Source organism: Haemorhous mexicanus, chromosome 2 (assembly GCF_027477595.1).
Source record: "Haemorhous mexicanus isolate bHaeMex1 chromosome 2, bHaeMex1.pri, whole genome shotgun sequence".
Taxonomy (NCBI): domain Eukaryota; kingdom Metazoa; phylum Chordata; class Aves; order Passeriformes; family Fringillidae; genus Haemorhous; species Haemorhous mexicanus.
In genome coordinates this window covers 4,238,990-4,264,799 of record NC_082342.1, presented here as the reverse complement: position 1 = coordinate 4,264,799, position 25,810 = coordinate 4,238,990, and the positions used below count along the sequence as shown (strand labels likewise).

At 39.5% G+C, this 25,810-nt stretch overlaps 1 protein-coding gene across 3 annotated transcripts in view; it reads right to left on the bottom strand.

Annotated features, from left to right (window-relative positions):
- CRYBG3 (crystallin beta-gamma domain containing 3) overlaps positions 1-25,810 on the bottom strand; it is an 81,619-nt gene that overhangs the window by 49,186 nt on the left and 6,623 nt on the right. For all 3 annotated transcript variants that reach the window (XM_059872060.1, XM_059872044.1, XM_059872052.1), the window contains exons 2-3: positions 18,333-18,411; positions 6,098-6,531 (exon numbers count right to left, since the gene is read on the bottom strand). In XM_059872060.1, coding sequence (XP_059728043.1) covers positions 6,098-6,531; positions 18,333-18,411 — 513 coding nt within the window. The remainder of the gene's footprint in view (positions 1-6,097; positions 6,532-18,332; positions 18,412-25,810) is intronic.

Below are 25,810 nucleotides of genomic sequence, written 5' to 3'. Positions count from 1 at the left end.
CCCCTTCAGGGTAGTACTTCTTGATTATTTCCCACATCTGGGAAAACCTATTCTTTGAGTCTCAAGGAAGAGAGCACACATCAAGGCTGACCCAAAACACCAGAGGCTGCGAGACCAAGACCAGCACAAAGGGATCACTCCTAGCCCTTCCTTGCCCTATTGCCCCAGTACCAGGCAGCAGCCAGCCTTCCTACCCCACACCTGAGAGAACTGTCCTCATCTGCTGCCTCTCCCTTTTCCTCTGTCCCACTCAGGGATTCAGGTGCCCAGGACTTGCCCCTCCCAGGGAGCAGGGACAAGCAGAGCTGCGGCTCTCACTGGTGTGCAAGAGCTGGGGACAGCAGAGAGGTCTCCCCTCAGTTTCTCATCTCAAGGCTGAAGAAAGCCACTCCCCTTGGCCTCTTCTGAGATGTAATGAGGAATCAAAGCCAGGACATTCTTTTGCACTCTTCAAACAAGAGTGTAGCTTCAGGTGTGGTAGGAAAAGCAAAGGGTTTGACTCAGTTGAATACATTGCACAGTTGAACAACCCTACCAAAAAAAAAAGTTCAGTGGAGAAAACAATCCAGTGAATTAGTTTTTGATTTAATTTATTTAGCTCAATTTTGCATCACACATCTGTTAAGAATTACTCTTAAAATATAAAGTTTCATTCTTCAGAAACACAAAAATCTTTGCTTTGGCACCAACAAGAACCTCTCCTTTGGTCCACATCCCATCTCTGGGCAGGCACCCCTCTCTGGCAGGTAGAGAAATGCTCTGAGGTCTGCATTTCTCCCACAGCACAGCCCTGAGAGTGACCACCCTCCACAGTTCACCCAGGAAATCAGGGGAAGGATGATCCTGCTCCTTTCGCAGGACAGCCTTCTAATTTTGGGTGGTATTTGGCTGACCTAGAAGGGTAGTTTATGCCCCTCCTAAAGTGGCAGCAGGTCACTCTCAGCAATGACTCCCTGCCCACCTGAGCACCAGCAACTGAACAACACTGCATTTCCATGGCCAGAAAGCCATCAAAAGATCAACAAATCAATACAGCTGCTTCCCCACCTTCAGGAATTACCTGATGAGACCACTGTCTGGAATTAAGTGATGAATTTCTGTTCATTCACTCTTGATTTTCTGCCAAAGGCATCTATAGGGAAAGATGAACGTTGCTGCTACTGACTGAAATCAAAACCACAATGCACAACAATCCATCAGACAAATTAATGCTGTGTTTTGTGATCACCACAAGCCTGCCTCTGACAAGCAACACAAAGGAGAATTACAAGCTCTGAAACAAACCTATTAACCAGAATTATGTAAGCTTGAAGGATTTTACGAGATGTATTTCTATCAAAACAAAAGGGCAGGATTTGCTGACAGTAGCAAGGTGGGAAATACTACTTGCTAATACTAACATATATCAATTGGATGTATAACGACAGGTTTACTAGATCTAAAAATAAATAAATAATAATAAAAAAATTCCTTCACAGAACCCACTAATGTATAACATACTAGAACTGGAAATGGATTGAAATGTCATTCTCCTTAGGGCTACCTCCCTTCTGAATGAAATTGCTTGCAATGCTCTCACTAAGTTGTTCCTAGTACCTGGCTCTTAGTAGGCTGTGAAATTTAAATGCATGTTTTGAGCGTCTGCTTTGGAAATCACCCCCACCCCCTTTTCTACCTACAGTAAGAAAACCCTTGCAGTTGTGGGGTTCTGAGTTTTTTCTCACATCCATATCTACAAGGTTCATAACAGAAGGAAGAAGATGGGATCTTAAAATACTTTGCTGAATTCAGGTATTACTGTCTTAAGCAGGACTACTTAATCAAAACATTTAGAGTAAGGAAAATTTTGATTTTTTTCTCTTCAGCCATGTTCAGCAATGCAATAAAGCTCCTCCTTGCTGAACTCCAGAACAAGCTGTGCAGTTTCAAAAGAACTATTGTTCTGCACACCACTATTTGTAACATCCACTTATTGTTAATGGATATTAAAAAAAAAAATTCTACTGGAAAATAGACAAATGGCAAGCAGTCAATGGAACAGATGTGGGTCATATGTCTTTGGGGCAGGAGGAAAACACCAAAGTTCTGTCCTCAGTCACCTGCACAAGGTACCACTCATTACCACCACAGGGATTCTTGAGAAGATGGCAGGTATTCACTGCAGGAAGTCCATTCTCAATTTTGAAGACAAATCACTGCTTTTTAGTGACAGGCAATATATGTAAAAGTGAAAGATTTTTACATTATAGGAAAGAAAGATAATGGGGAAAATCTGTGATTAATATTTGTCACGTACTTCGTGAAATCATCTCTCTCATGTACAGTTTCAGCAATGAGAAATGAGGTGAAGTGCACCCCCACTGTTCCATGGTTTTGTTTTTAGGGCTTATTTCATCAGCTAAAGGTTGTCTTTTAACATCATTAAGGAGTGCAAAGCCCAAGAGTAAACACAAAGTTTTCACTTTTATACCTACCAGTCTGCCACAGGGGACTATTCTACCCAGAAGCTGCCATCTTAGCTAAGTAAGAGGGTTTTTCTACTCTAAGTAGCAAATACCTACTTTGCAATTGCTTGCTCCCTTTCAATTCTTCAAGGCAAAGAAACCTTCAAGCACCCCAGAGAAATGGAAGACTGAGGGGTGAAATAACTGGAGACTGAGTCCAACTCTCCTCACCCATCTCCTGTGCTGCCATTATTGTCCTTAGTAATTGTTGTCTAGAGACTTTGCCAAATGCATCATGGTTTTGTCTTTTGTGCTCCTTCTTCACCACTTGCCACTGTTGGGATTAAAGGAGCAAAAGCCTCTGAGGTACAAATTACCTCTGAGCCAACCAGACAGGGTGATGGAGGAATAAATAATGTGACCTACACATTTTGTCCCTCAAAAACATGTACTTCCACAGAATGAGCTCATGAACTCCACTTTCCTTGGCTCAAGGCCTGGAAACTCAAGTCTTTACCAAGTGCCAGACCTCCCACTGAGGGCAAAATTAACCTCAGTTTACAGGTCAGAGCACTCTGATATCCTTGTATTTCACCAAATATTGCTTTAAGGATATGAGGAGAATGAGGTTGTCTGAGTAGAGGCATCTGAGACCATCTGGTAGGTTTTTGAAATCTGAAAGGTTGTTTGGTTTAGGCTTTCTTTTTTTATACAACTCTAATGGGGATTATGCAATCTAACAACCATCCCTCTTCCACTTATTGCAACCTCCTCACTAACCAGAGACAGTCCCTAATGCTGTATTTCACTGTAGTTTAGAATTAACAAATTCATTTACATCTTCCTCAGGACAAAGGAAACTGCTGTAAGATTAATAATGCAGTGGTCACAAGGATTTGTAAAAGTCTCTTCCACATCCTGCCTCTACAGAAAATGCTGAAATTGCAGTTTAATGCAACAATCAATGGAACCAACACTTTTGGCTTTAAATGGCTCACTAGCACATCTCACATGACTTTTAGGGCTCAATCACTCTTAGGTTCACATCATCTTTGCTCTCATGGTTTCCACACCTTCCTGCTGCTGTGTGCTAAGTCTTTACTCCTTCTCCCCATCATTCCTCTTGTGCTTGTAGCATCCACTCCCAAGAAGACTCTTCAGCTCACTGGCAGCAACCAAGAGCATTTTTACAGTTTAGCCATGCTAATTGAATACCAGGTAGTTAATATTTAGTAAAAAACCCAGCTAGTAGTGGAAAGAATAAACTACTCTACATCCTTTAAACTTTTATAAACTAAAAGAGAACAAATCCAGCACAACCACTTCCATAAAAGAAAAAAAAACAAAACCAGTTATCCTTACTAAAAAAACAGTTATTCAAACTTTTTAGAAAGGTAAACAATGCAAGCCTCTGCTTCCCTGCAGCCATTCCTATTTTTCTTTACTAATTGCTTCAGAAGAGCAGTTCACATTGTGTGGTCAGGCAGAGAAAAACATAATTAAAGTTACACAGAGATTGTCTAACTTGTTAGTATCCCAAGCCAAAAAGGGCAGAATGTACACTGTACTTTTGAGAATGAGCTTAAAAGGACATAGATTGGTTTAATGTTTCCCTTAATTTACAACAGCTACAATGAAAAGAAAATACAATTTTTCTTCCATTAGAAAAAGTTATTTTCCATGGAAAAGCTTAATTCTGTATATAGGTCAACCTTCCCTTACCTCCAAACTAGCAACACACATTCTTTCATGCTTGCCTAGCCATGAGACAAATCTACACTGAAAAAAATCTACACTGGTTTGCAAAGATTACCTAACAAAACAGGACAACACCAAGGGATGGTCAATTGAAAAATCCAACTGGAATTTTGACTTCAGGAAAACAAAAATAACTCAAAAGTTTCTGTACAGAGCAAAGAGGTCACTTCAGTGAGTTAATATCCACATCTTCCAAATTCTTCACACTCTACATTTTTATGAAGAATTCACAAGAAGAAAAAGGAGAATGAGATCCATCTTACCCTGTAAATTGTGCATAGACAGTGAAGGACATACTACAGAAACAGCAAATAGCAGCAAGAGACTGATGCAGCAACCCAGCCTGCCCAACAGGTTTTAGGGAATATAGTTTGCTCAGGAACCAGACCAAATAACATCATGCTCCTGGGCTCTCCTGGGAACAACTGAGGGGAGGAGAACTTTTCTCCTGCATTGATCAAAGCAGCGCTGGTGCTGAGCTGAAGCTTGGAAAAAGCACAGTCAGATGAGTGATATCATGATAAGAGTCTGGGATAAAAACCAGTCAACCACGTCACAGACCAAACCAGAGTGCTCACAAGAACACAACCATTACTACTACTATTACTATTAATTACTGTATTTTGAAGGTGGAAATACAGTTTTAACTTCACTTAAATAAGTATCACATCACCTATTCATATCCTGATCAGCCACTGCATTTATAATATAAAGCTTCAAATAATTATTCTGCCAAATAATTGGTAAGGGCAGAGTGCTGGAGACATCCCCAATATGGAAATGGAATTCAACAAGCAGCTATTTTGGCTGTCTCTGACCTCCTGCATGGAGATGAACATTTCACATGCCACCAATAAACAGACTGAGCACAACTCAAATTAATTTAAAAAAAATTAAAAGAAAAAAAGGTGTTTCTTCTGAGCCCATCCTCCCATTCTGCAATGCAAGAAGGAGCACTGTGAGAGACTAATCGGTTACACCCAATCACTACTTTCTGCTTAAATTTGAAATAAATATTCTGGACCATAATGAAAGTTTGAGTCATCATCTCTTGCAGATCCACTGCCCACAAACAAGTCCATGTTCTACACCCATCAAAAACTGGACAGGTACGACAGGCATGCATTCACACCTAACTCCAAATCCATGCTGGGCCGACCCACAAGCAGCCAAATTTCCAACATAACAGCTACAAATTATTTTGGAAAACTAATATCTATGTTTATGACAGTCATAAAAGGTTTTGTAATATAGAGTGTTGACCACAGCCAGTGTTTTAAGTTTTCTAGTCTCAAACACACAATGGTGCCCTTGCCACCACTTTTTTTTTTTAAACCTCCTTTTAAAAATACTACAGAACTATAAAGAATGCTCCATGTTTTGGCTAATTGAAATTGAGTGTTTTACATAACCTTCTTTACCACACAGGAAAAATCCAAAGAACTAGGGGGAAAAAAAAAAATCACACAAGCAAAAATCACCCAGTCAAATAAAGGAAAGATAATTTAAAAGTGAGAAAGCCTTACTTGCAGAAGTAAAAATACTGAACTGCTGAGATATTAAAAGGACAAACATTCAAGCTTTAATATAGGCCATAATATGGATGGAAAGAAGCTCTTTACACTTCTTAACGTATTTGTAAATGCCACATCTGGCCAGGAGTCTTCTAAACAACTTCTTTAAAGTCATATTTTGTTGCATTTAGTTGACTTCTCCCATGCTCATTTATTTAGGGCAGTTGCTACTGGAGTTTTGCACAAAGTCAAGTCAGGAACACTCCAACCACCCTTAGAAATGACAGACATTTCTCATACAGTCAGCTGAACTTGGTCAGCATAGTTCTGTACACACACACACAATCATCAACATATTTAATAATAAATTCTAAAACTTACTTTTCTGAGTAAGTATCTGAGGATTGTTTCCTGCCTCCTTGAAGATCCCGTGTGATCTCTTTCCCAATATTATTTAAGATGGCATCATCTTTATTTACAGAATCCTCTTTTTTTCTAGCTGTAGGCTCTTCAATTTTTGGGTGCTTTGGCTGCATGTCCTTTGGAAAGGTATTTGTGCTCTGTAAATCCTTTTCACATCTGTTGGGTTCATCTTGGAAGGTAGAGGATTTAGATTCAACCAAAGATGATCTTGTTGCAATATTAAATAAGCTGCCAAGGAAATGAAAAAAGCCTTCTCGGGGTTGCTTGTCTTTATCTGATGTTTTGCTTCCAGGAGTCAAACTAGGAAGGCTATTAGCCTTTTTCAGCTCCTCCTGAATTTCAGACTTGCTAAGGTCTTCTGTGGAATGGTTCTTCTCTTCATTTTGACAAGCCTAAGATAAATACAAAAAGCACATAAAGATGATGGTTCCTATTATTTTCACACATTCCCAAACTCCTTGATTTTAATTTGAACCTATGCATTGTATTCCTTTCATGAGGTCTGTCATTTAAAAAGGTTAAAGCCCACTCCTTGTTGTCTTCTCTTTTTGTACCAAAGAGGACCCTATTCCACAAAAAGTAAAAAAGACTAACACAGGCTAGAATATTCCCAAAGCAGCTGCAGTGGAAAAAAAAATACAAGACAGATGGTAACAATTGCTTCAACTGGCATCAAAAACATGGGGAAGAAGCAAGGAACAGTTATTTCACACTTCAGACTAATCCTCTCAGAAAGCACAGCTTCACAAACAAACCTCCATGTGCTTGTGAGAACAGTTTTCAGCTTGCAAATCTAGGCAAGAACACTACAGCCAAACACAAACAACTCACAGCCTTCTGCACTTCTGAGAAACTGAGGAGAATCGAGAACAGAATGGGGATAAAACAAACTCAACTCACATCCCAGAGGTGAATCCTACCTATTATCCTTAGCAACTTGATGTTGAACCCTCTGGCCAGCTCTCCTTCAACTGCACAGCTGTTTCCAAACAGATTTGTTGTCTCCCACAGTCTCCAGCACTCTTTCCCTGCTTTAAACACAGCCAAGGTCCTACAGAGCACCAGCCCTGCACCTCTGACCTTCTGAACTGCCTATTAGCCCTATCAGTGAACTGAAATGAATGAGCACCAAGGCAGGGCTTCACCTCATTCAAACCACATGTTCATTTCTTCCCTCAACTCAGCTGAGCATCTACACCCAGAGGCAAGGCAAGCTCTATTCCTCACCAATTTATGCCCTTGAATTTCGTCTGGGTCAGCTCCTCTCAGAGATCCAGGGACTGCTGTCCAAGCTCATGTTACTTCTGTCAAGACCATCTGCCCAAAAGGGTGATGCAAGTTCACTGGAAGGCTTCACAAACACCACTCATAGCCACATTTTAAGCTTCACAAACTGCAAATGTGTTTTTTTTCTCTGGACTGAAGCTTTCTGGGTAGCACCTCCCTCCCCCATCCCCACCCTTTGTAGTGGGTGCCATAGGCTATTGCTGCCTATTTTATCTTTACAGTACAACCCTGTAATTTCAATTCCTGATTCAACTCAGTTTATTAACAGATTAAAGCTACCCCAAGCTTTTCTCAGATGGAATCTATCCTGCTCAACAGGAGTGGGAAAGAACATGAACAAAAAGTCCTATGCAAATTTTAGTTGTGTCAACAATGCATTTGGATAAGAGTAATTGTTTCAAATTGGGGCAACACCTACACAGAAAGCTACTATTTCCACTAGGTGACCAATCCTATTTCTACTTGAAGTAATCTTAAATAAGCCAGCAGGCTTATTTGTTAATAGGCCACCTAGGATTATGTTAATGATGAAAAAAGTGCTTTAATGAACTCAGCTTCATCCTTGGGGAACAGCAATTTCTTAAGAACTTTCAAGATATATTTAGTGATACTGAAGCAGTGGTCTTTAAACTTCAAGCAATGCTTTTTTACCCTTTAAATACAGAGCAAATGCAATTGCTTAATATTAAAAGATGCATGTGTTGAAAATGGAATTGTTAATTGGAAGTGTGAGGATAGAAATTGAACAGCACTAATTTGTCCTTGAGAAATCAACGCAACGTCCATTTTCTGTGTACAGGCAAGGCACTTTTACAGCCACACTGAACTTCTAGGTAAACTTTTAAAAGTGGGCTAAGTCAAACTCTGGCCTTTTTTCATCCCACCTATGACAAACCTCACCTGCTCCCTCACATACTGCTCTGATCAGCTGATGCATCACAAAGAGATGCAGTCACCCCTCTGGGATCAGAGATTTACCACTTTACATGTCAACTCTACCCAAACCCACCCCTGGAAATGAAGATGCCAACAGTACAGCCTGTAAATGTGCCACAGCTCTGGCTGCTGTCTTCAGTATCACACAAGTAACGCAAGAGCCTGGAATGAACCTCCTGAATAATTGACTTTATCTCAGAGGAACTGAGTACTTTGCATAAGGAAATACAAAACAGAAACAAGAAAACAAAATTATTTCCAACATTTGATGAGTTAATGGTTCACCATGTCAGTTTCTACTGTCATATTTTCTTCCTTCACTTTGACTAACACCTCAGCATTCTTTAATGCCAGATTCTAATTCAACTTTAAGTGAAGGAAGGCATTTCTCTGTAGTTTTGTACCGTTCACACAGATTTGTCTAATCTAAAAGAGTACCTCAGTGCAGGAAATGCACACAGGTCTTATTCTTTTCTTTGCACAACCCTTTTAAGCCATAAACATTTATATTAACTATTAAAATATCTATGAAGTTAAACAACTAAATGCATTAACTATAAAATAAATTGTTACATTAAAAACTTGACAACAGTTTAGTCTTATGAGTGTTTTTGTTTGTTGTTGTTTTGTTTGGTGCAGTTCTGCCCATTTTTTAATACCATTTGTATTCAGAAACTAGTGGAGGGTTTGTTTTTTTTTCCTATTAGGAGCTGAGACATCAAATATAGTTAAATCTCTACATGTGAAAGTCTTCTCTGAGCAGCTCTGAGACATAACACTTGTAAAGACTGTACTGCTTATTTGTGAGCATAATTTATGCCCTGCTTGAAAAGCTGTTTTGTAGTCTCTGCTTCCAGAAACAGAAATCTATTTAGACTTTGCTTCCTCTTTAATCTTCCTTTCTTTACTTAACTTTTGGTAAATCAAAAGAACAGGAAGCTTTAATATGAAAGGGTCCTTCCATACCTTTAACCATAAACAGCGTCTTGCATGAAAAAAAGCCATAGAGAACATTTACACTGTGCTTATTTGAAGATATATGTGGATATTAAGTCCTAACACAGAAACTATGCAAATCCTTCTTTCTTTCCTTCAATATAATCAATCCTACTCTCCATATATTCTCCCTCCTGTTCCACTTTGCCATAACAGACAGCTCGAGCTATTGGTATTTCATCATTTGCACACAAAATCTCAAGTCAAAGTCTGAAGCATTACACAAGCAGCACTGTTTCTGCTGCAGATTTTCAAGTTTGTATTTTAAGATGGTGCCATATTCAAATTACTGAGACGAAAGCACACGGTTTTACTTTACGAAAGCCAGTAAGCCTCTAGCACAGCAGGAGCCTTCAGGCATGAGCGCCTGATGAACATGCAGCAATTCCACGAGCCAGTATCACAGAAACTTTCACTTAGCATTCCCCTGCCTCTCTCCCAGTCTGTCTCTGACAGAAGCTCCTCGTGAGCACTCGGGGAAAAAAACGTAAGGGCGTAGGGTTTGTATAAAGTAATCCTTTCCATGGTACATCCCACCAGTTTTCAACAGTCAGGGCCTCTAGCAATCTTGACAGAGCATTTGATTCCCTGTCACAATTAAGCTTGGGCAGTTTGATACTCACCACACTGTAGGAACCCCAGTGACTCTTGTTTTGCCTACACTTCATGTCATCAGTCAAAGAAAAATAAATTCAAAAAGTCTTCTTACAGTGCCACAGCAGTCTGAATAGTTTCTCAGGTTCACCAAGAAAACAGTGGTTTCTGGATTGAAACCAACCTGCCAGATCCCCTTTGACATCCTTGCTGATGTAAGGAAAAGAATTTTCCTGCTATAGTGCTGTCTTTCTGCTCCTCTTGTAATGAACTGTCATCAGTCTTCCCCTTGCCTCCCCTTTCCCACTCTCTGTGAGCTTTCCTGCTTGTGACATGCTTCATGAAGCTTTAATTAGCTTTTAGTCCTTTGACAACTCGTTCCTGCGAGTTTCACTGAGCAAGCCCTGGGTGACCTGGCTTGACCTTGTAGCTGAACTGAGGCTGGACTGGGTGACATTCTGGGGTCCCTTCAACCTGAATTATCCTATGGGCCTGTGCCCTCACATGCAACCAGGCTGGAGTGGCAGAGTGTGAAACAAGATTATGACTTCAATCAGGTGACTGAGAAGACCTCAGCCATAAGTGAGGTTGTGTCTGGGCACTGTGCTCCCACTTTGCTGCACTGAAGCCTGCCAGCTGAGGCTCAGGGGACAAGCCCCCGATACCACATCCCAGGCAGGATTGTTATCCCAGCTGATTTATCCTCTCCAGGCTGGCGGGATTGTTATCCCAGCTGATTTATGCTCTCCAGGCTGTAATCCACTCCAGGCCACAGCACGGACACCCGCCCTTGGCCAGCTGCACCTCGGCAGGCAGGTCCAGGTGAACAACCCCCGAGGTGGCACAGCAGCACCCCGAGGAGGATAACCTGCCAGGTTACCTCAGTTTTCCTCACCTCCTGCCCAGCAGGGAACCCTTATGACCACCCTTGTAAAGCATCTTTTCTTTATAAAGCAGCTGGGTGGCTGAAATTTGAATTGCCAGAGGTTCTCAGTCGGCAAGGGCTACGTCCGTCTGCCAAAAATACAACCTCTTTTATTGCCCTAACGAGGGAAATGAAAACATTACCAGCATCAAAACACAGATCTCTGTGAACAAAGCGTTAGCTTGCAGCCAACAACTGCCAGACATTTGGGATTTCCCTCCCCATGAATGAATGCTCATTACGAAGCAGAAACCCCAGACAGCCGCGCAGGGACCTCTCAGGCTGCCTGTCCCGCAGCGCTGAGAACATCCTGCCTCCTCCACAGACACCCTTCTACCACCTCATCTCTCCTGCACTTGTGGGAGAAGATGGCCTGCCATCAGAAAGTTAGGATCATCACTAATTCACTCCAGGGACTTCCAACAAGTCATTTAACCCCGACATCCTGATCTGAGAACGGGTGGGTCATGGCACCACTCCTGGGTTTCTGTTTGCTGGCATTTAGAAATTAATTAAAAGCTTCAGGGTGAAGTGCGGGGTGCTCAAAGTAGCACATGTAGGCATTGTCACATATAGTACAGGAAAATTAATCTTGTTCCTAGCTTTAGCTTTGACCTTTCAACACCACTGAGATGGCTGCATTTCATTTAACAATTATGAGCATCTCATTCAGTTTGAAGACTGACAGAGTATATAAATTCTCTGTGCTAGGCAAAATCCACAGTGATATAGCTGGGGCTGGTGGCAGGTTAGTTCATCCCCACAGTAAGTCATTAATGCAGATTTTTCAACAGATTTTATTTCTTTGGGAAGCCTCTTTGGTGTAATCTCCCGCATCTTTGGTGTAATCTCCCGCTTTTTCTCAGTGAGTAGGACACACTGAGGTACCTTAAATCCACATGTGAAATAAGCTTTTGCTTTCTCAAATACTGTGAGGAAAATATTTTAGGCTTTTGCAACCAACAGGAGGCAATGGAAACGTAATGAAAAACTATTGGGTATAGTGACACATAGATTAAGAACAAAGCTTTTCTATGGAAATTAGAATGTCATTAAGAAAAATTCAGGCAAATGTACTATCACTAAGAGTGAAATACACAATAGAAACCCCCAAAAGTCCACTGTTGCTAGTACTTATGAGAGGAAAAAATACATGGTTAAGGTGGGTTTTTCCTATTTAAGCCAGTAATTAGAGTGGTGGTGTAGATGTAAGGGAGGTCCACCATTGTAAAAAACTATGTAGTCTTCACTAAAACAAACCTTTTAACTAATCAGAAAAAGCAAAACCCCCCAAAAGAAACAAGGAGTGACTTGGGGTTTTGGAGGAATCTAAGCTAAAGATATTAACTCAGTACCTCTACAAATACCCAATTAACCTGAATATTTTGGCTTTCTAATACTGTGAAGTTTTCCTTCCACATCCTCATTTTTCTGCTTGGTTTGACATAAAAAAAATCAGGTCATGGCAACCCCGGAAGACAAAAGTAACTAGAAAACTAATGAAATCATGGCATCATCATAATCAGGAGTTAAAGTTAAACAACAGGAAGAGACTTTTAGTTAAACTGTATCAGTTTTGCATTTTTAAAAACAAACCTATTTAAAGTCAATGACTATTTAACATTTGGAAAGACAACAGCATCTGTTCAAAGTTCAGCACTGGGACTTTAAAAATTTGTTTATCCATTTGAATTCTTGAAAGAGCAAGGAGTCATTAATGTATATTTAATTTGACAGATGAGGAAAGAAAAGATGAAACAAGCATTCTCTGAAACTCTATAGTATTCTCCGAAAATCTGAGGAAGTATCTGGAGATACATTCCCTGATGAGAACAACAGATAAAGTGGCCGGGGTGAACATTTCAAATGAAAAGGTAGAAAAAAGGAAGTACAATTTGAAGCAAAGTTTCTGCTGGGTCATCTCCACAGGGGATTTTCTACTCAGTGAAAGTTTCTAGAATGACCAAATTAACTTTTAATTTAAAAGTTTCTCTTCACACCATTTGCAGAGCTGCTCAAAAATCTTCCTTTCTCAATTTTCTCATTAAATTATTTTAAAGCTCTGACTGAAGACTAAAAACTGGTACTCACTTCTGAGTATGCAACCATCACCTCAAGGGCTACTGTAGAGCCAGAGAGAACAGAAGTAAATTGTCTGTTTTACTTCTGTTCTTTCCCCCAAAGTCCTTCAGTACTACACTTTCATTGCCTTTTAATGAAGATGTTTTCACAAACATTAAACAATTTTTGTTCTCTTTTATTTGACAATTTCTTGAAGCTTGGGTTAAAAAAACCAAAAAAGGTGAAATTTACCTTTTCAAAGGAGAAGGTGACAGTACCCTGGGAACAGGATGAGACAGTGTGATTTCCACCTGCATTCACATTCTATTGGCAGATTATAGCACCTGGCATCACACTTTTGCTTCACCTGTCTGCTGGTTTTCTGAGCTAAACAGACCAAGATTTAAGCCTTTTTTCCCCCCACCTATCCTGAAACAAAGTTCCGTGCTCGTGATCCCTTCTTTGAAGAACTAAATTAGCAGAGAGGGAAGCACATTTCAAGATCACTCTTTCTAAAAATCTTCAGTATTGCAAGGGAATTTACCAGAACTTTAGATGGGATGATCTTAAAATATTCCCCTCAACACATACAGCTGTAAATATCAACCATCAATTTAACAAAGTACCCTGGGAAACTAAAAGGTACCACCTATAAGATTCCATTTCCACAAAAGTCTACATCATGGCTGAGGAAAAAAAAAATCTGCTTTCAGCTTTCTCAAAAGAAATCTTGATGGTACAAACTCCAAAACAATTTTTGTTTTATATTTCATTTGTTGCTGTGGACAGTGACAGCAAGAGTTTTTAAAAGTAACCTTCAGGTTTTTAAAAAAATCATGGTTGGCAGCAATAGTACATCTCCCTTGACTACCAAAAGAAAAAGCATGCCTCTCTCTGATTTCTAATTATTAAGTCAGGAATTTAGCAGGAATTCACAGACAGCCTGAGCAGACATTACTTAGATAATTAGTGATGAAATTTAAAATGATGAGATTTTTGAAATAAAATCAACATAAAATAGAACCATGACAATATAAATCCCCACCCCAGCTATACGGAAAACAGTATGTGGTTAACTAAGACTCTAGGTTTAATTTTGATTTCTAACTTTTTAGTAAAATTTAAAACTATAGTCAGAATAAGGGACATTCAGTAGGAACAGCAACCTATATCCAGCAAGTTCATGGGACTTCTAAAAAAGTCTAATGTAAATTGGCACACTGGATTAAAAATTTTTTGACAGAGAATTACAGCACAAATTAGGCTGAAAGGAATGTGGCTTGGGAGGTCATGCAGTCTGTGCTTTTGCACAAAGCAGCTCTGGTTCATCCAGCTTTGTTTTGAGTATTTCCAAGCATAAAGACCCTGCAACTCACTTGGCCAAACTGTTCCAAGATGTGACCATTTTTATAATAAAGGAAAAAAAAAAAAAAAAAAAAGGAAGTAAATTCATATAGGTGACTGGAATTCCCCATGTTCCAACTTGTACCCGTTGCAACTCCAAAAAGAAGCTGGCTCCATCTTATCACATAATTGCAGTCCTTGCCATCAGAATTTAATACCATGTCTCCTGCTTAAATACAGCCATCTTTATGTTACCTTGAAATGAAATTCCTGTGAGAAAGCAGAGCTACAGAATAATCTCTATTTTCCATGTTCACAGTGTACAGGAATACTTCTCAGAGGACAATTAGCTACAGGTTTAATTTGTAGCACAGAAGCTTTAGATGGCATGTTAAGAAAAAGGGTTTTTAATTATAAGGTCTATGAAATTGGTAGAACAGTTGTCTGATGAGGTTGGAGAGATCTTAAGAGATCTCCATCCCTGGAGGTCTTTGAGAACGAGTCAGACAAACTTTTATCAGGTATGACATAGATACAGAGATCTCAGCTTGGGGCACAGGAGCAGACTTGATAATCTCTGCTGTACTTTCTGCCCCTGAGTTTTCTGTGAAGGCTGAAACTGTCTCGGGTTAATTCAGGCTTGAGCCTATGGGCCAAATGATTGAATACTCGATGCTACTGAAATACTGTAATCTAAATTATACATCTGGTGTATCAAATTTGCACTTACTTTCTGGAACTTTTGGGTTTGCCTGACACAGCCCACAGGGTGGTTTCTGTGCTGACATGCTTAAGAATTCCTTCCTAATAGGTAATGGAAGAATGGGCTATTTTCTCCATGCACTGCTATAGGAAAGATACCCAGTGACCATGAAACCCTTTTTCAGGGACCATTGTTACAATATTACCCTTGAAAACAAAGTCCCTGTAGCACTAAAAGCGAGGTTAATGATATACTAATGTGTACTGGACACTCTGTAGTGCAGATACTTAGCACACTAAACATGAAGTTCAAGAGCTGTTTACATCCACACAACCATCTGTTCAACAATCACGCTGCTCAAACAGAGCGTTTACTCAGAAAGGACACCCTTTACAGCCCTAATTCAAAGAAAGAGAAGCAAAACAAAATCTGTAAATAAATATTGGGAGGGGGTGGTGTACTTTCTGCAATCAATTAACAGACACAGCAAATACATTTCAGTAATATTTTCTGGAAAGTGATCAAGTGATGACTGACAAAGTCCCCATTGGCGTACAGAAAAATTAGGCTTAATATTTTCAAAAGGTGCATATTAAAATATCTTTTCCTCCCTTTATGAGCTAAATGTTTCATTGTAGGGAAAAAATAACAGGGGTAAAGTACAGAAGTTGTGTCCAAAGAAGAGTCAAAGGACTACCATAGCTCGGCACAATTCCCAGCTCTACTCACCCAGTCAGTTATAATTTAGGCATTCGACCTTTGCTGCTAAATCAGAGACTTACAGCTCCTCTGCCATTTCGCCCCTGGCCTCCTGCTAAGATGGCCAATGAATATACAAAATCACAGCATGGAAGTCTATCAGAAATAGGATGGCTCATTAACTTGATGACAGCTAACACAGACACAGCATGGTTTCACTTTTAGTTACCATCCACCTGAAATGCTCAGGTAGAAGCACAGCTCAGAGACATGGGCATGCCTAGAAACCTGCCCAAAACTGATCCAAGTACAGATTCAGACATTCTTCCCAAAGCACACTTTCCGTAACATTTTTTTGTCAGCCTACAGTAACCTTGATGATTGGATGAAAAAATCTGAAGCATCTTTTAATAACACAAATCACACCTTTCATAGAATCATTTAGGCTGGAAAAGACTCTTAAGATTATCCCAACACCACAATTAAGAAAGCATCAGTTATCTCCAACTGCTCAAGTGCAGTCTGGTGAGCTCTGCAGAAGACAGTTTATTTTGGCCAATGTGGTGTTACCAAATTTCAAGTGTATACTGGAGAAAGCAGTGAGAGGAAAAAAACAGAAAAATATATTCCTCAGAAAATATAGCAGGGGGAGCATCAGAAAACCAATACTTTCTCTACTTCCTCTGAATAAGTTTTTACTATCTAGTTGTAATTTCTGTGCACACAAGATAAAAAGTTAGACTGCTCAAAATACTCACTACTATGCATATGAAACTGTTCAAGTGTATTGCAAGGTTTTTGATCAGCTTAAGAAAGAGGAAAGTTAGACAGGAAGCTCTCAGTACAGCTGAAGAGCCAGCACATTCTACTAGTATGAAAACCACACCTTCTTCCTAAACCCTATACAAACACCAGGTATTATTTCAAAGATAATGTCACGGTTTTAGGCTTTTTAACATAGGTCTAAACCAATATATTTTATTAAAAAGTTATGGCAAGACAAAGAGGAGATCAGATGCCTGGAAAAAAACTTTACAGCACTAATTTTGGCACCAGCTTTTAGTACAGTATTATAAAAACATGAGTTCAGAGTAAAAGACTACTGAAACAGATTCAGCAGGAAATATTCGGAATTGTGGCTTTTGTAAATTAAAAAAAAAATTAATCAGATTTAGTTTTTGGCAAGAAAGAAATACTGTTAGGTAATTTAAACTTGCTATACTTGCTTTGCTCCACCTACACATCCTGCTTTTTCCCTGAGACCTAGCCCTATTCATACTTCCTTTTAAGCAACTCCTAGTGCTGAATCCTGAATGCTTCCCCTTCCTCAGTCCTGTCCTGGGCGGGGACCCTCCTCCAAAGGAAATCTGGTTTGGAATTTTTCACTGATCTGACACAGAAAAATGAGATTTTTTTTAAAACTGAGAAAATTCTCTTCTATTATAGTAGATAGAGTCTTCTCTGGTTTATCAGAAACCTTTCTGCCTGCATTCCAAGGCATAAAATCAATGATTTATGATAACAGGAAGCCATGCAGTGGCATTCTCCAGGAGCTCTGAACTGACAGAGTTGGCTTGAATCCACCCGGCTTCTGAACAAACATTGTTTCCCACCTTGCTGTAGACAAACCACAGTCAAAATGGAATTTTATTGAGCAAATAACTCTGCTGGGGTCTTTGCAGAGGCAAATGCAAAGTGTCCAACTTTGGTGAAGCCCAAATGGTCCCTAGATACTGAGGATGCAACTACACAGGGACTGTGGGCCCTACAGAAGGTGAGCACCTCCTTTTCCATACACCATGAGTGCTCAATAAATGCAACATGGGATAGAAATCTCAGATTAAGTGTGTTAAGAAGCCTACAAAGAAATCTGGTAGACTAGCCCAGCCCCTTTTGGGGAAGCAGCCACCATAATATGTGCACTGCACTGAGACAGTTCAGAAAAGGAACAAAAGTTCAAGCAAAATTGCTTAGTGACTGGATCACTAGAACAGCTCAGTGAAGGGCAAGATGTGACAGCAGTTATCACCTGTCCTGTACATAATTATTTATGATATTTGGCTGAATCTAAGCACAACTTTAGAGGTGTGTCTAGTGCCACAGGAGAAAGCCCTGATCACAGAGGAACATGTCCTTTTCTTGCAGTACAACACTTACAGGACAAGACAAGCATGATTAACATGGGTAACTGGTGAGGAGCACCCTACGTACAGACAAATCTCAGCACAAAGATCTTACAGTGCTCTGGCTGGCAACCAGCAGACCTTCAGGCAAGCACAGACTTGCTGGTTAGATATTCATAAATTATACAGAAATAGTACTTTAGAGCAATGCCTGAAAACATGGTTTGATAAAAATATTAGTTTTCTTCTTCACTGGCAAGCTGCATGTGGAATTAGCACTGAAGCCCCAGTTCTTTCCTCTAAGTAAATACATGGATTTTGTTTAAAGAATGTGAAGCACAAATAGTTATTCTGTTTTCAGCATGTCCATTAGAACCCTGGCATAGTGGACCCTAACTCATAATATAGCTATCAGGTGCCACGCTGCAGTACAGGAGTGTATTAAACATGAGAACTCCAACAAATAGTCACAAGCAGAGGTGGCACGTTTTACCTAAAATAAGTATTAGTCAATAAAAATCTTACCTTCAAAAGTGCAGGCAGAGTTGTGCTTTCCTTTTGGCTGCTCTTTGAATTTATGGCTGTGCTCCCTTTGTTTCCAGAACTGAAAAACAAAAACATTTTGTAATGCTGAGAACTTGCATTATTCAAATCCTCTCAAGAGCCAACATATTCAATTTAAACACAAGAGAGCTTTAACTTAGAAGGACAGAAAATCATATTTTTCAAACAGTAGTACATACTCTGCAGATATTGTAAATGAACAAACCAAGCCACAAAAAGCTGAAGACAGAACCATAATGACTGTTTCACCTCATACAGAGGTTTTTGAACTCAAGCATTTAGGAACAGCAAACAGCATTTCAGCTCTTCCAGCTGAAAAGTAACAAGATTTCCATGCCTGTGTATTATTTTTCAAATGTAGTTGAACAATGATCTACCACAGCAGCATTCATTGCCACAGGACCACCTGGCACACCTGGCAGCTCCAAGGCACACCCCTTTCTGAGGCCTGTGAGCAAAAGGAATGTACTGCTGGGAGGTAGAATCATCTCAAATCACAGCCACCACATTGAACAGCTCTTCACTGAACATACTTAATGGGCCATGCAAATGCAGAAGGAATTTTAGAAAGGGGACAACAGGTATGTGTTTATTACCAAGGCAACACCTGCTGTTCCATTTTAAAAGTCAGAAGTCCAAAATCACGTGTGTCCTTATGGGAATTTCACCAAATCAATTCAAATTTTCTTGAGAGTTCATCTTTGGAATGAAGGGAACCAACTCCCTGCCCTCAGCCCCAGTTCTTAGAACAATCCTTACACACAATCGAGCAGAGAGCATTTTAATAAAAACCTTTCTGCTACAACCAATTTAAAAGCTAAAAGATTATCAAGGAAAACATTAGGTGATGTTAATGATAGACATCAGCTCCTGCACTGTGTACCATTACATGAAGAAAAATAACTTTGTGCTAACATATCATATGAGTAAGTCTTTCAATTAATTCACAATCACTTCTAATATCCTTCACCAGTCTCAAACATTTAACTTTGTTATTGAAAAATGCACAAGTGTGAAGAGATGAACTGAAAGCTCTTTAAATAAAAAAAACAATTATTAGCAGTTTGGTGAAAGTCTGCCAGGATTTGGAGAAGGAATTAAGGTGCTGCTGTACTCCTACTGCTCCTGACTGTAAACCACAGGTAAACACATTCCAGCAAGACTCCCAAAATAAAAGGTTTTCTTCCCATTGGGGATTAGGCATCTGCATTCAGAATACAGTGATGTACACACAAAGTGCAAAAGCCACTCTGACTAAATCTAAGTTTCCTTCTCAGCTGCTCAGAGACATCACTACTTGACCAAAAATGACAGTAGAACTCTCCTGCAATTAAGTTTTTCAAGATCTTTTGCATCTTTTCAGATGCATCGAAGAAAAAGCTCTTCCTCCTGTTTAGAGATCATCTCCAAGTTGAAAACCATGTACTTTCACATCACCTTAGGTAATCTCCCATAATGCATTCATAAACACAAAGATGCTTTTTCAGGGACAGCATCAGACTGAAAGTCTTGGCTGTTCTCTCCCTCCCTGGAAGACAGAGCAGATGAATTAATATTCTGACCTATTAATTCCTTCTGCTGCTAATGTGTTTCATGAAGGAGATGTCACAATCACTCTGGCAATCTGGCACGCTAATAAAAGTGTTTCTCTGTACACAACAAATTTTCTCTCTCCTACTTTTTGTTTTGTTGTTGGTTTAAAAAAAAACAAACTAAAAACCAAAACACCCTTCTCAGATCTACGTGGCTTTTCCTAATGTTGATACATTTGACATGAACTAGGATTCCCTGGACTTAAGAGTGGAATAATGAGGTTGATGTCTACCAGACATTCCTCCTAAGTTCAATGTATCACTCTTTATGGAACTGGTCTGCAGACCACAAGTGAGATCCTTGCTTTCATTAAGTCCTGCCAGCATATTTTATACCAGTGTTGAATTATTGCATCACTTTATTTTGCTCATATTCTTCCCTTTACATAATGTGTTTTTTTTCCCCAAAACTTTTTTCATTTTCCTACTTCTTTTTTATATTTCAAATACGTGTCTGAATTACTTTCTTCTAGCTAGCCATAGAAATTCCACAGCATACATACCAAAACTGAAAGAATGCAATTCAGCAGATAAGCATCTTAAAATCAACAAGTGAAAAAAAAGTATCAAAATTTTCCTTTCCACCATAAAATAACCCTAACTCTGGAAGCATTTCCCCACACCCTTTCATGGTTTATATTCTAGCGTTCCTACATTCCTTACCCTTTTGCTTTAGGGTGTAGTTCCTCAAACATGCTTACTTTGTCAGCAGAACCAGCTTTGGAAATCTCTACTCCTTCCTCCTCAACCTCAGTTATCTCTACATCCTTAACTCAGCCAAGAAGGGCTCTCAGTAGGGTGACATTTTTCAATAAAATCAAGAGGGGGGCAGAAGTTTCCTAGAGGAAAAATCCAGCCTGCGGCCCAGTTTACAGTGCAGTGATTTCCAACACAATGAAGGGGCAACAAATGTCACTCAACAGGAACAGGAAGGACAAACCACTGCCCCTCACATCACCACAGAGGCTGCTTGGGGTGAACCTCTCCTCCCCTTAGCCAGGGCCCAGTTCTAAATGGATCTCTGAAACCAAACAGTTTGAGTTTTACAGCACAAAAGTTTCTTTGCTGCACAAAGGCCTCATGGGTTGTTTAGGATAAAATGGTTTTGTTTCTCTCAGAGAGGCAAGGTTACCTTTTATAGCCTGAACACCACAGACACAAGGGCTGGGCCACACTCAGTGCCTGGGACTGGAGAACCTGCTGGCTGCTGTTCACTTCGTTCACACAATGCAACTCAGCACTCCCCACAACTCCCTACAAATTTTAGGGCTTTCCCTCTTCTTATCATTGCATCCATGGCATCACTGTGACCTAGGACTACAGCTGTATTCATCAAGTTTGGCTCCAAAAAGTTTTAAGCTTTTCCAGAGCAGTGGAAATGCCGGAGCACTCCAATAAAGTGCTTTATTGGAGCACTTTGCCACGGCAGGTACCACCAATGTTTTCTCCAGCTGAGCACAACTAAAGCTAGGCTTGTGCTTAACCACCCACCTCTCAGGAGAGCATTTCACACTGGTCCAGTCAGGAAGATGAATTCATCTTCAACTCTGTGCTTCACAAACTACTGTTGTTACAATATACACCTAGAAACAGGCCTCTACTAACACATCAATCAACTCATCTCTGCTTTTAAGAAGTAAAAGAACAAAGTGCGATCTTAGGAAGAAAGAAAACACCTCTGTCATGGTGCAGCTCTTGCTTCCATGGACTTCTTACCTATCCAGGCAATCACAAATTGTCACAACCACTTGTTAACATATTTAGACAGATACTACTCTAATTTTATAGATTTAAAGTGAGGAAAAAAAAGACATGGAAATACTGAATAAAAAGACACTGTCACAATTAATTCTAGAAACTCAAGCCTCTCAGACATGTAATCTACTGCCCTTCTGTTGCTATTTCTGCTAGACATTCCTTTTTCTCTTACATATTAGTGCATCCAACAGAGATGGATTAATCTTTAGCGAAGGTTTAGAGGAAGGTTAGAGGGATTTCTTCTCCTCAGCTGTCTAGCTGCTCTTTCTACTGTCTTGCCAGCATGCCTAACCTGATTAGCATCACTCTTATTCTCTAACTAATCAAGATTAAATTTAAGTTACAGAATGGTATCTTTTGTATCTTCTCAACAAACCTTTCTTTGTGCCATTTTCTATTGCTTTTTGTTCCTCTGCTGCTGCCTCTGTTTGACCTTTCTGTATTACTTGGACAGGTGGTGTCTGAACTAGAAGCAGGTTTGTGGTCCAAGTTTTCAATCATTACATTTTGGAAAGAGAGCAAGAACATGTCTTGCTCATAAGAATCTCTAACATTAGAGATGTTAGAGATTCTTATGAGCAAGACATGTTCAAATTCTGCATTGCTGCTCCCACAGAGAGAGATTACATGAGGGATTATAGTAAAAAAAAAAAAAAAAAAAAAGGCATTTTAATGGAGCATATTTAAGTACATAGCTTTCAAGGCCTTTTGCAACTGCCTCTAAAAACAGAACAAGACAATTACAAACAATCACATCTTCAAAAGGCCCTCACAGCATCTCTGTATGGTGTGAGAAGTCTGCTTCCTCCACCCTTGTCCTTCATAACAATCCCTCAGAACTTGCAAATTAAAAGCCCATCCCCTTCTTCCTTTATTAATCCACTCCACCCATGTTATGCATGCAGCAGATTGTGAATGTGTTGTGACAGATAAAAAAAAAAAAATAAGCTACAGGAAACATACAAGGAATAAAGCACAAACACACAAGTTTGGATGAGACTGACCACATGCAGAGTTCTTCAAACTGAAAGCAATTGCTGTGATGTTTTAGTTTCCTTTTATGAGCAGAAGGCACGGACAGCTTGTTGCTGTTTGGCAAGGGGGAAATTAATGGGCACTCCCTTAAAGAAACGGGGACAGCTGACTAAAGCTGAACTTCAGTTCAGCACCACTACAGCACTTGTGGATGTTGACATGTGGATTTACTTCTCCCACGGCTTTGAATCAAATCTCTTCAAATGCAGCAGCTCCAGCATTCATTTTTCAAGCAGCCCACATGGGACCAACCAGGTGAGTCCTCCAGCATTTTGCCATCTTCTCTCTCAGGGACAGATGACTCCCTGAACAGCCAAACCCACCCTGCTACCACATAAGGCTGGCATTATTTGCTTTTAACTGGTCCTCTCAGATTAACTCAGGAACTACTTAATGTGATGGCTCGTAATGGCACGAGAAGAAGCAATGCCCAACCTCAAAGATGTCTTTTACGTCTACTTTATTTCTTTATTTCAGCATTCTGGGGTGTAATGCCAGCTCCTGATCCCTGCCTCTCTTTTATCTCTGAACACAGCTAACATCTCTCTCTTGAAAATACACCTCATGTGGTTCTGATGTCACGACTTCTTTCCAATTTTACTTTGTGCCAACAGTTACACGTGCAGTCCTGACCTTCCAGAAAGATATTTCAATGGAGAAACATTGAAACAAGGATTTCATCACCTAGTACTTTAAAATCCATTTGTGCAAGAGCCTCCCTGAAGAATGTAAATGAGTTGAAATCCACAAGTCTAATAATACCATCAAATATAGATGTGCAAGAACTCAATGAGGTTTCAGCACATTACAGGAATTCTCACACCATATCCACAAACCAGCACTAGTAATGAAATTTTTATTATAAAACTGCAAAGAGTCATAGGTTGCTTAATATTGGTTTCTTTTTTGTCCCAGTTTCTGAGTGATAATTATAGAGATGACTGCAAAAAATTCAGACTTTTAAATTAAAATTTTAATATATATATATATATACACACACACCCGTTGCCCTGCTTGCCATACAGACCCTTATGATTACTGCAGCTGGCCTCCTGCATAATCTAGATTATGAAATTTCACCAAGAGTAACCTGCATCAAGCCTTTAACACATGACAAGAAGTTATGAGCTTTGGTTGAAAAACAACAAACTATGGAAAAACGACCACATTTGTAAATAAGACCTTTCCATGTAAACTACTACTAAATTCACTACTTATTAGGCTTAACTATTCAAGTCTCATCTCTCAATCAATCTACCTCTATGTGGGACAGATAATAAAGGTCTCACATTCAAATAACCTCTTGAAGCCACAGGCCTATAACATAAAGCACTTAAATCTGATTTCCCTTCCAGTTACATTCCTTGAGGCAGAGTCATTCTTCAAACTTTAACATTGTCATTTCTAAACTAAATGCCACTGAGCTATTTCACTTTAGTCTGTGAGGGAGTTTTTCCAGACATCAAATTGTTATGGAGATCTTTTCAGAGCCCTTTTCAGTGTGCCAGCATCTTTTTCATGATAAATCACAGACACCAAAACTGGACTTGGTACTCCAGTAACCAAAGCACTCACAGAATACACGTGGTTTGTTGTTTATACACCCAACAATCGTATTTTTTTCTCTGAGCCACCACTTTCGCAGCTCATGTTTAACTGGCTACCAACCATGGCAACTTAGTTTGTTTCCAATGTCATCCACATGGTGATTTCCATACTTTTCCCTCAAATCATCTGCAAACTTCACATACTACAGTTTTGTCCTCTTTTAAATTATCTGTGAAGATATTAAATTGATTCAAAAATACATCCTTTTCATTTTCTTCAAACAGATCAAGCACAAAATTATTTATTATGTCTGGTTTTTTTATAATCCTCTGTATGTTGAGATTTAGCCTGCTGTTATTTCACTTGCAAATATTTTAAGTGGAGCATCAGTGCAAAGTCTTAAGCATCTAAGGATGATATTTCAGCAGTTTGTCAAGTGAAGCTGTAATCACATAAACAAAACTGAGCTTGACAATTCCCGTCTTTCAGTGATGTTACAATCAATCCCATGTTTATTAACTTCTCAGGTCACCTGGGAGACTTAGTAAATCAATTTTTCTATCCTTCCCCTTTAATCCAACTAAATAAAATAGACTCTAAAGGGGAAACACCTTCCTCAAGGCACTATTAACATACTTGTGAAGCCATTTGTGTGCTGTGCAGCCAGGAGAACTATCAGAATCTAATCTAAAAAGTCAATTTTTTAAGAGTCAAACTTCCAGCACATTCCTTGAGGAATATGAGCAAGGGTACAATAACCATTTGTTAAATTACCTGAAAGGAAAATATTCCTGTAAAGCTCAGTAGCAACAAGATATGAGGAAATCAACTGGATACAAAAAATTGGCTTGTGCATCAAGTGATAGCTAAAATATATTAGTATTTAACAGAAAATAAAAATGCTAGTATTTTAGAAGAAAAATACCCCAATGAATTAAATTAATTAAAACCTGTTTCCCTCCACCCAAAACCACAATGTGGTGCTTTTTGAAAAGCTTTGAAATGAGAAATTTCCAGTGAACTTTTCATCAAGATTCCCAGGCTAGCACACTTCTTGGGAAACCAAGTATCAGCAGCAGTGACAAAATCTGCCTCTAGTCTCTGGCAAGGCTCTTGGGGCTTGTCTTAAAGAGAGAGGGAGAATTTTGCACAGAAAATTTGAATGTGAGGTTTCTGGCTAGTGCTTATGTGCTTAAGCTTAGGCCACACACATAGGGGAGATGAACTGAAGACATTAAGACAAATGGTAATTATAAAAACAAGTTATTGAGTTTGAAATTAGAGGGTCAAAGGAAAGCAAAGCTGCTGTTTCATTTAAAAAAAAAATACAGAAGGGAAACAGAGGAAAAGGAAAAGAAAGCAGAGAAAGATAAGGAAGGAGAAAAAGGAGCCAGGAGGAGAAAGCAGTAACTTAGGCAGAAGAAGTGTTACAATTGCTGATTAATTTAGCTGTTGAAATACACAAAATGTATTCTGTTCAATTAAACTACCCTCATTTTGAAACTG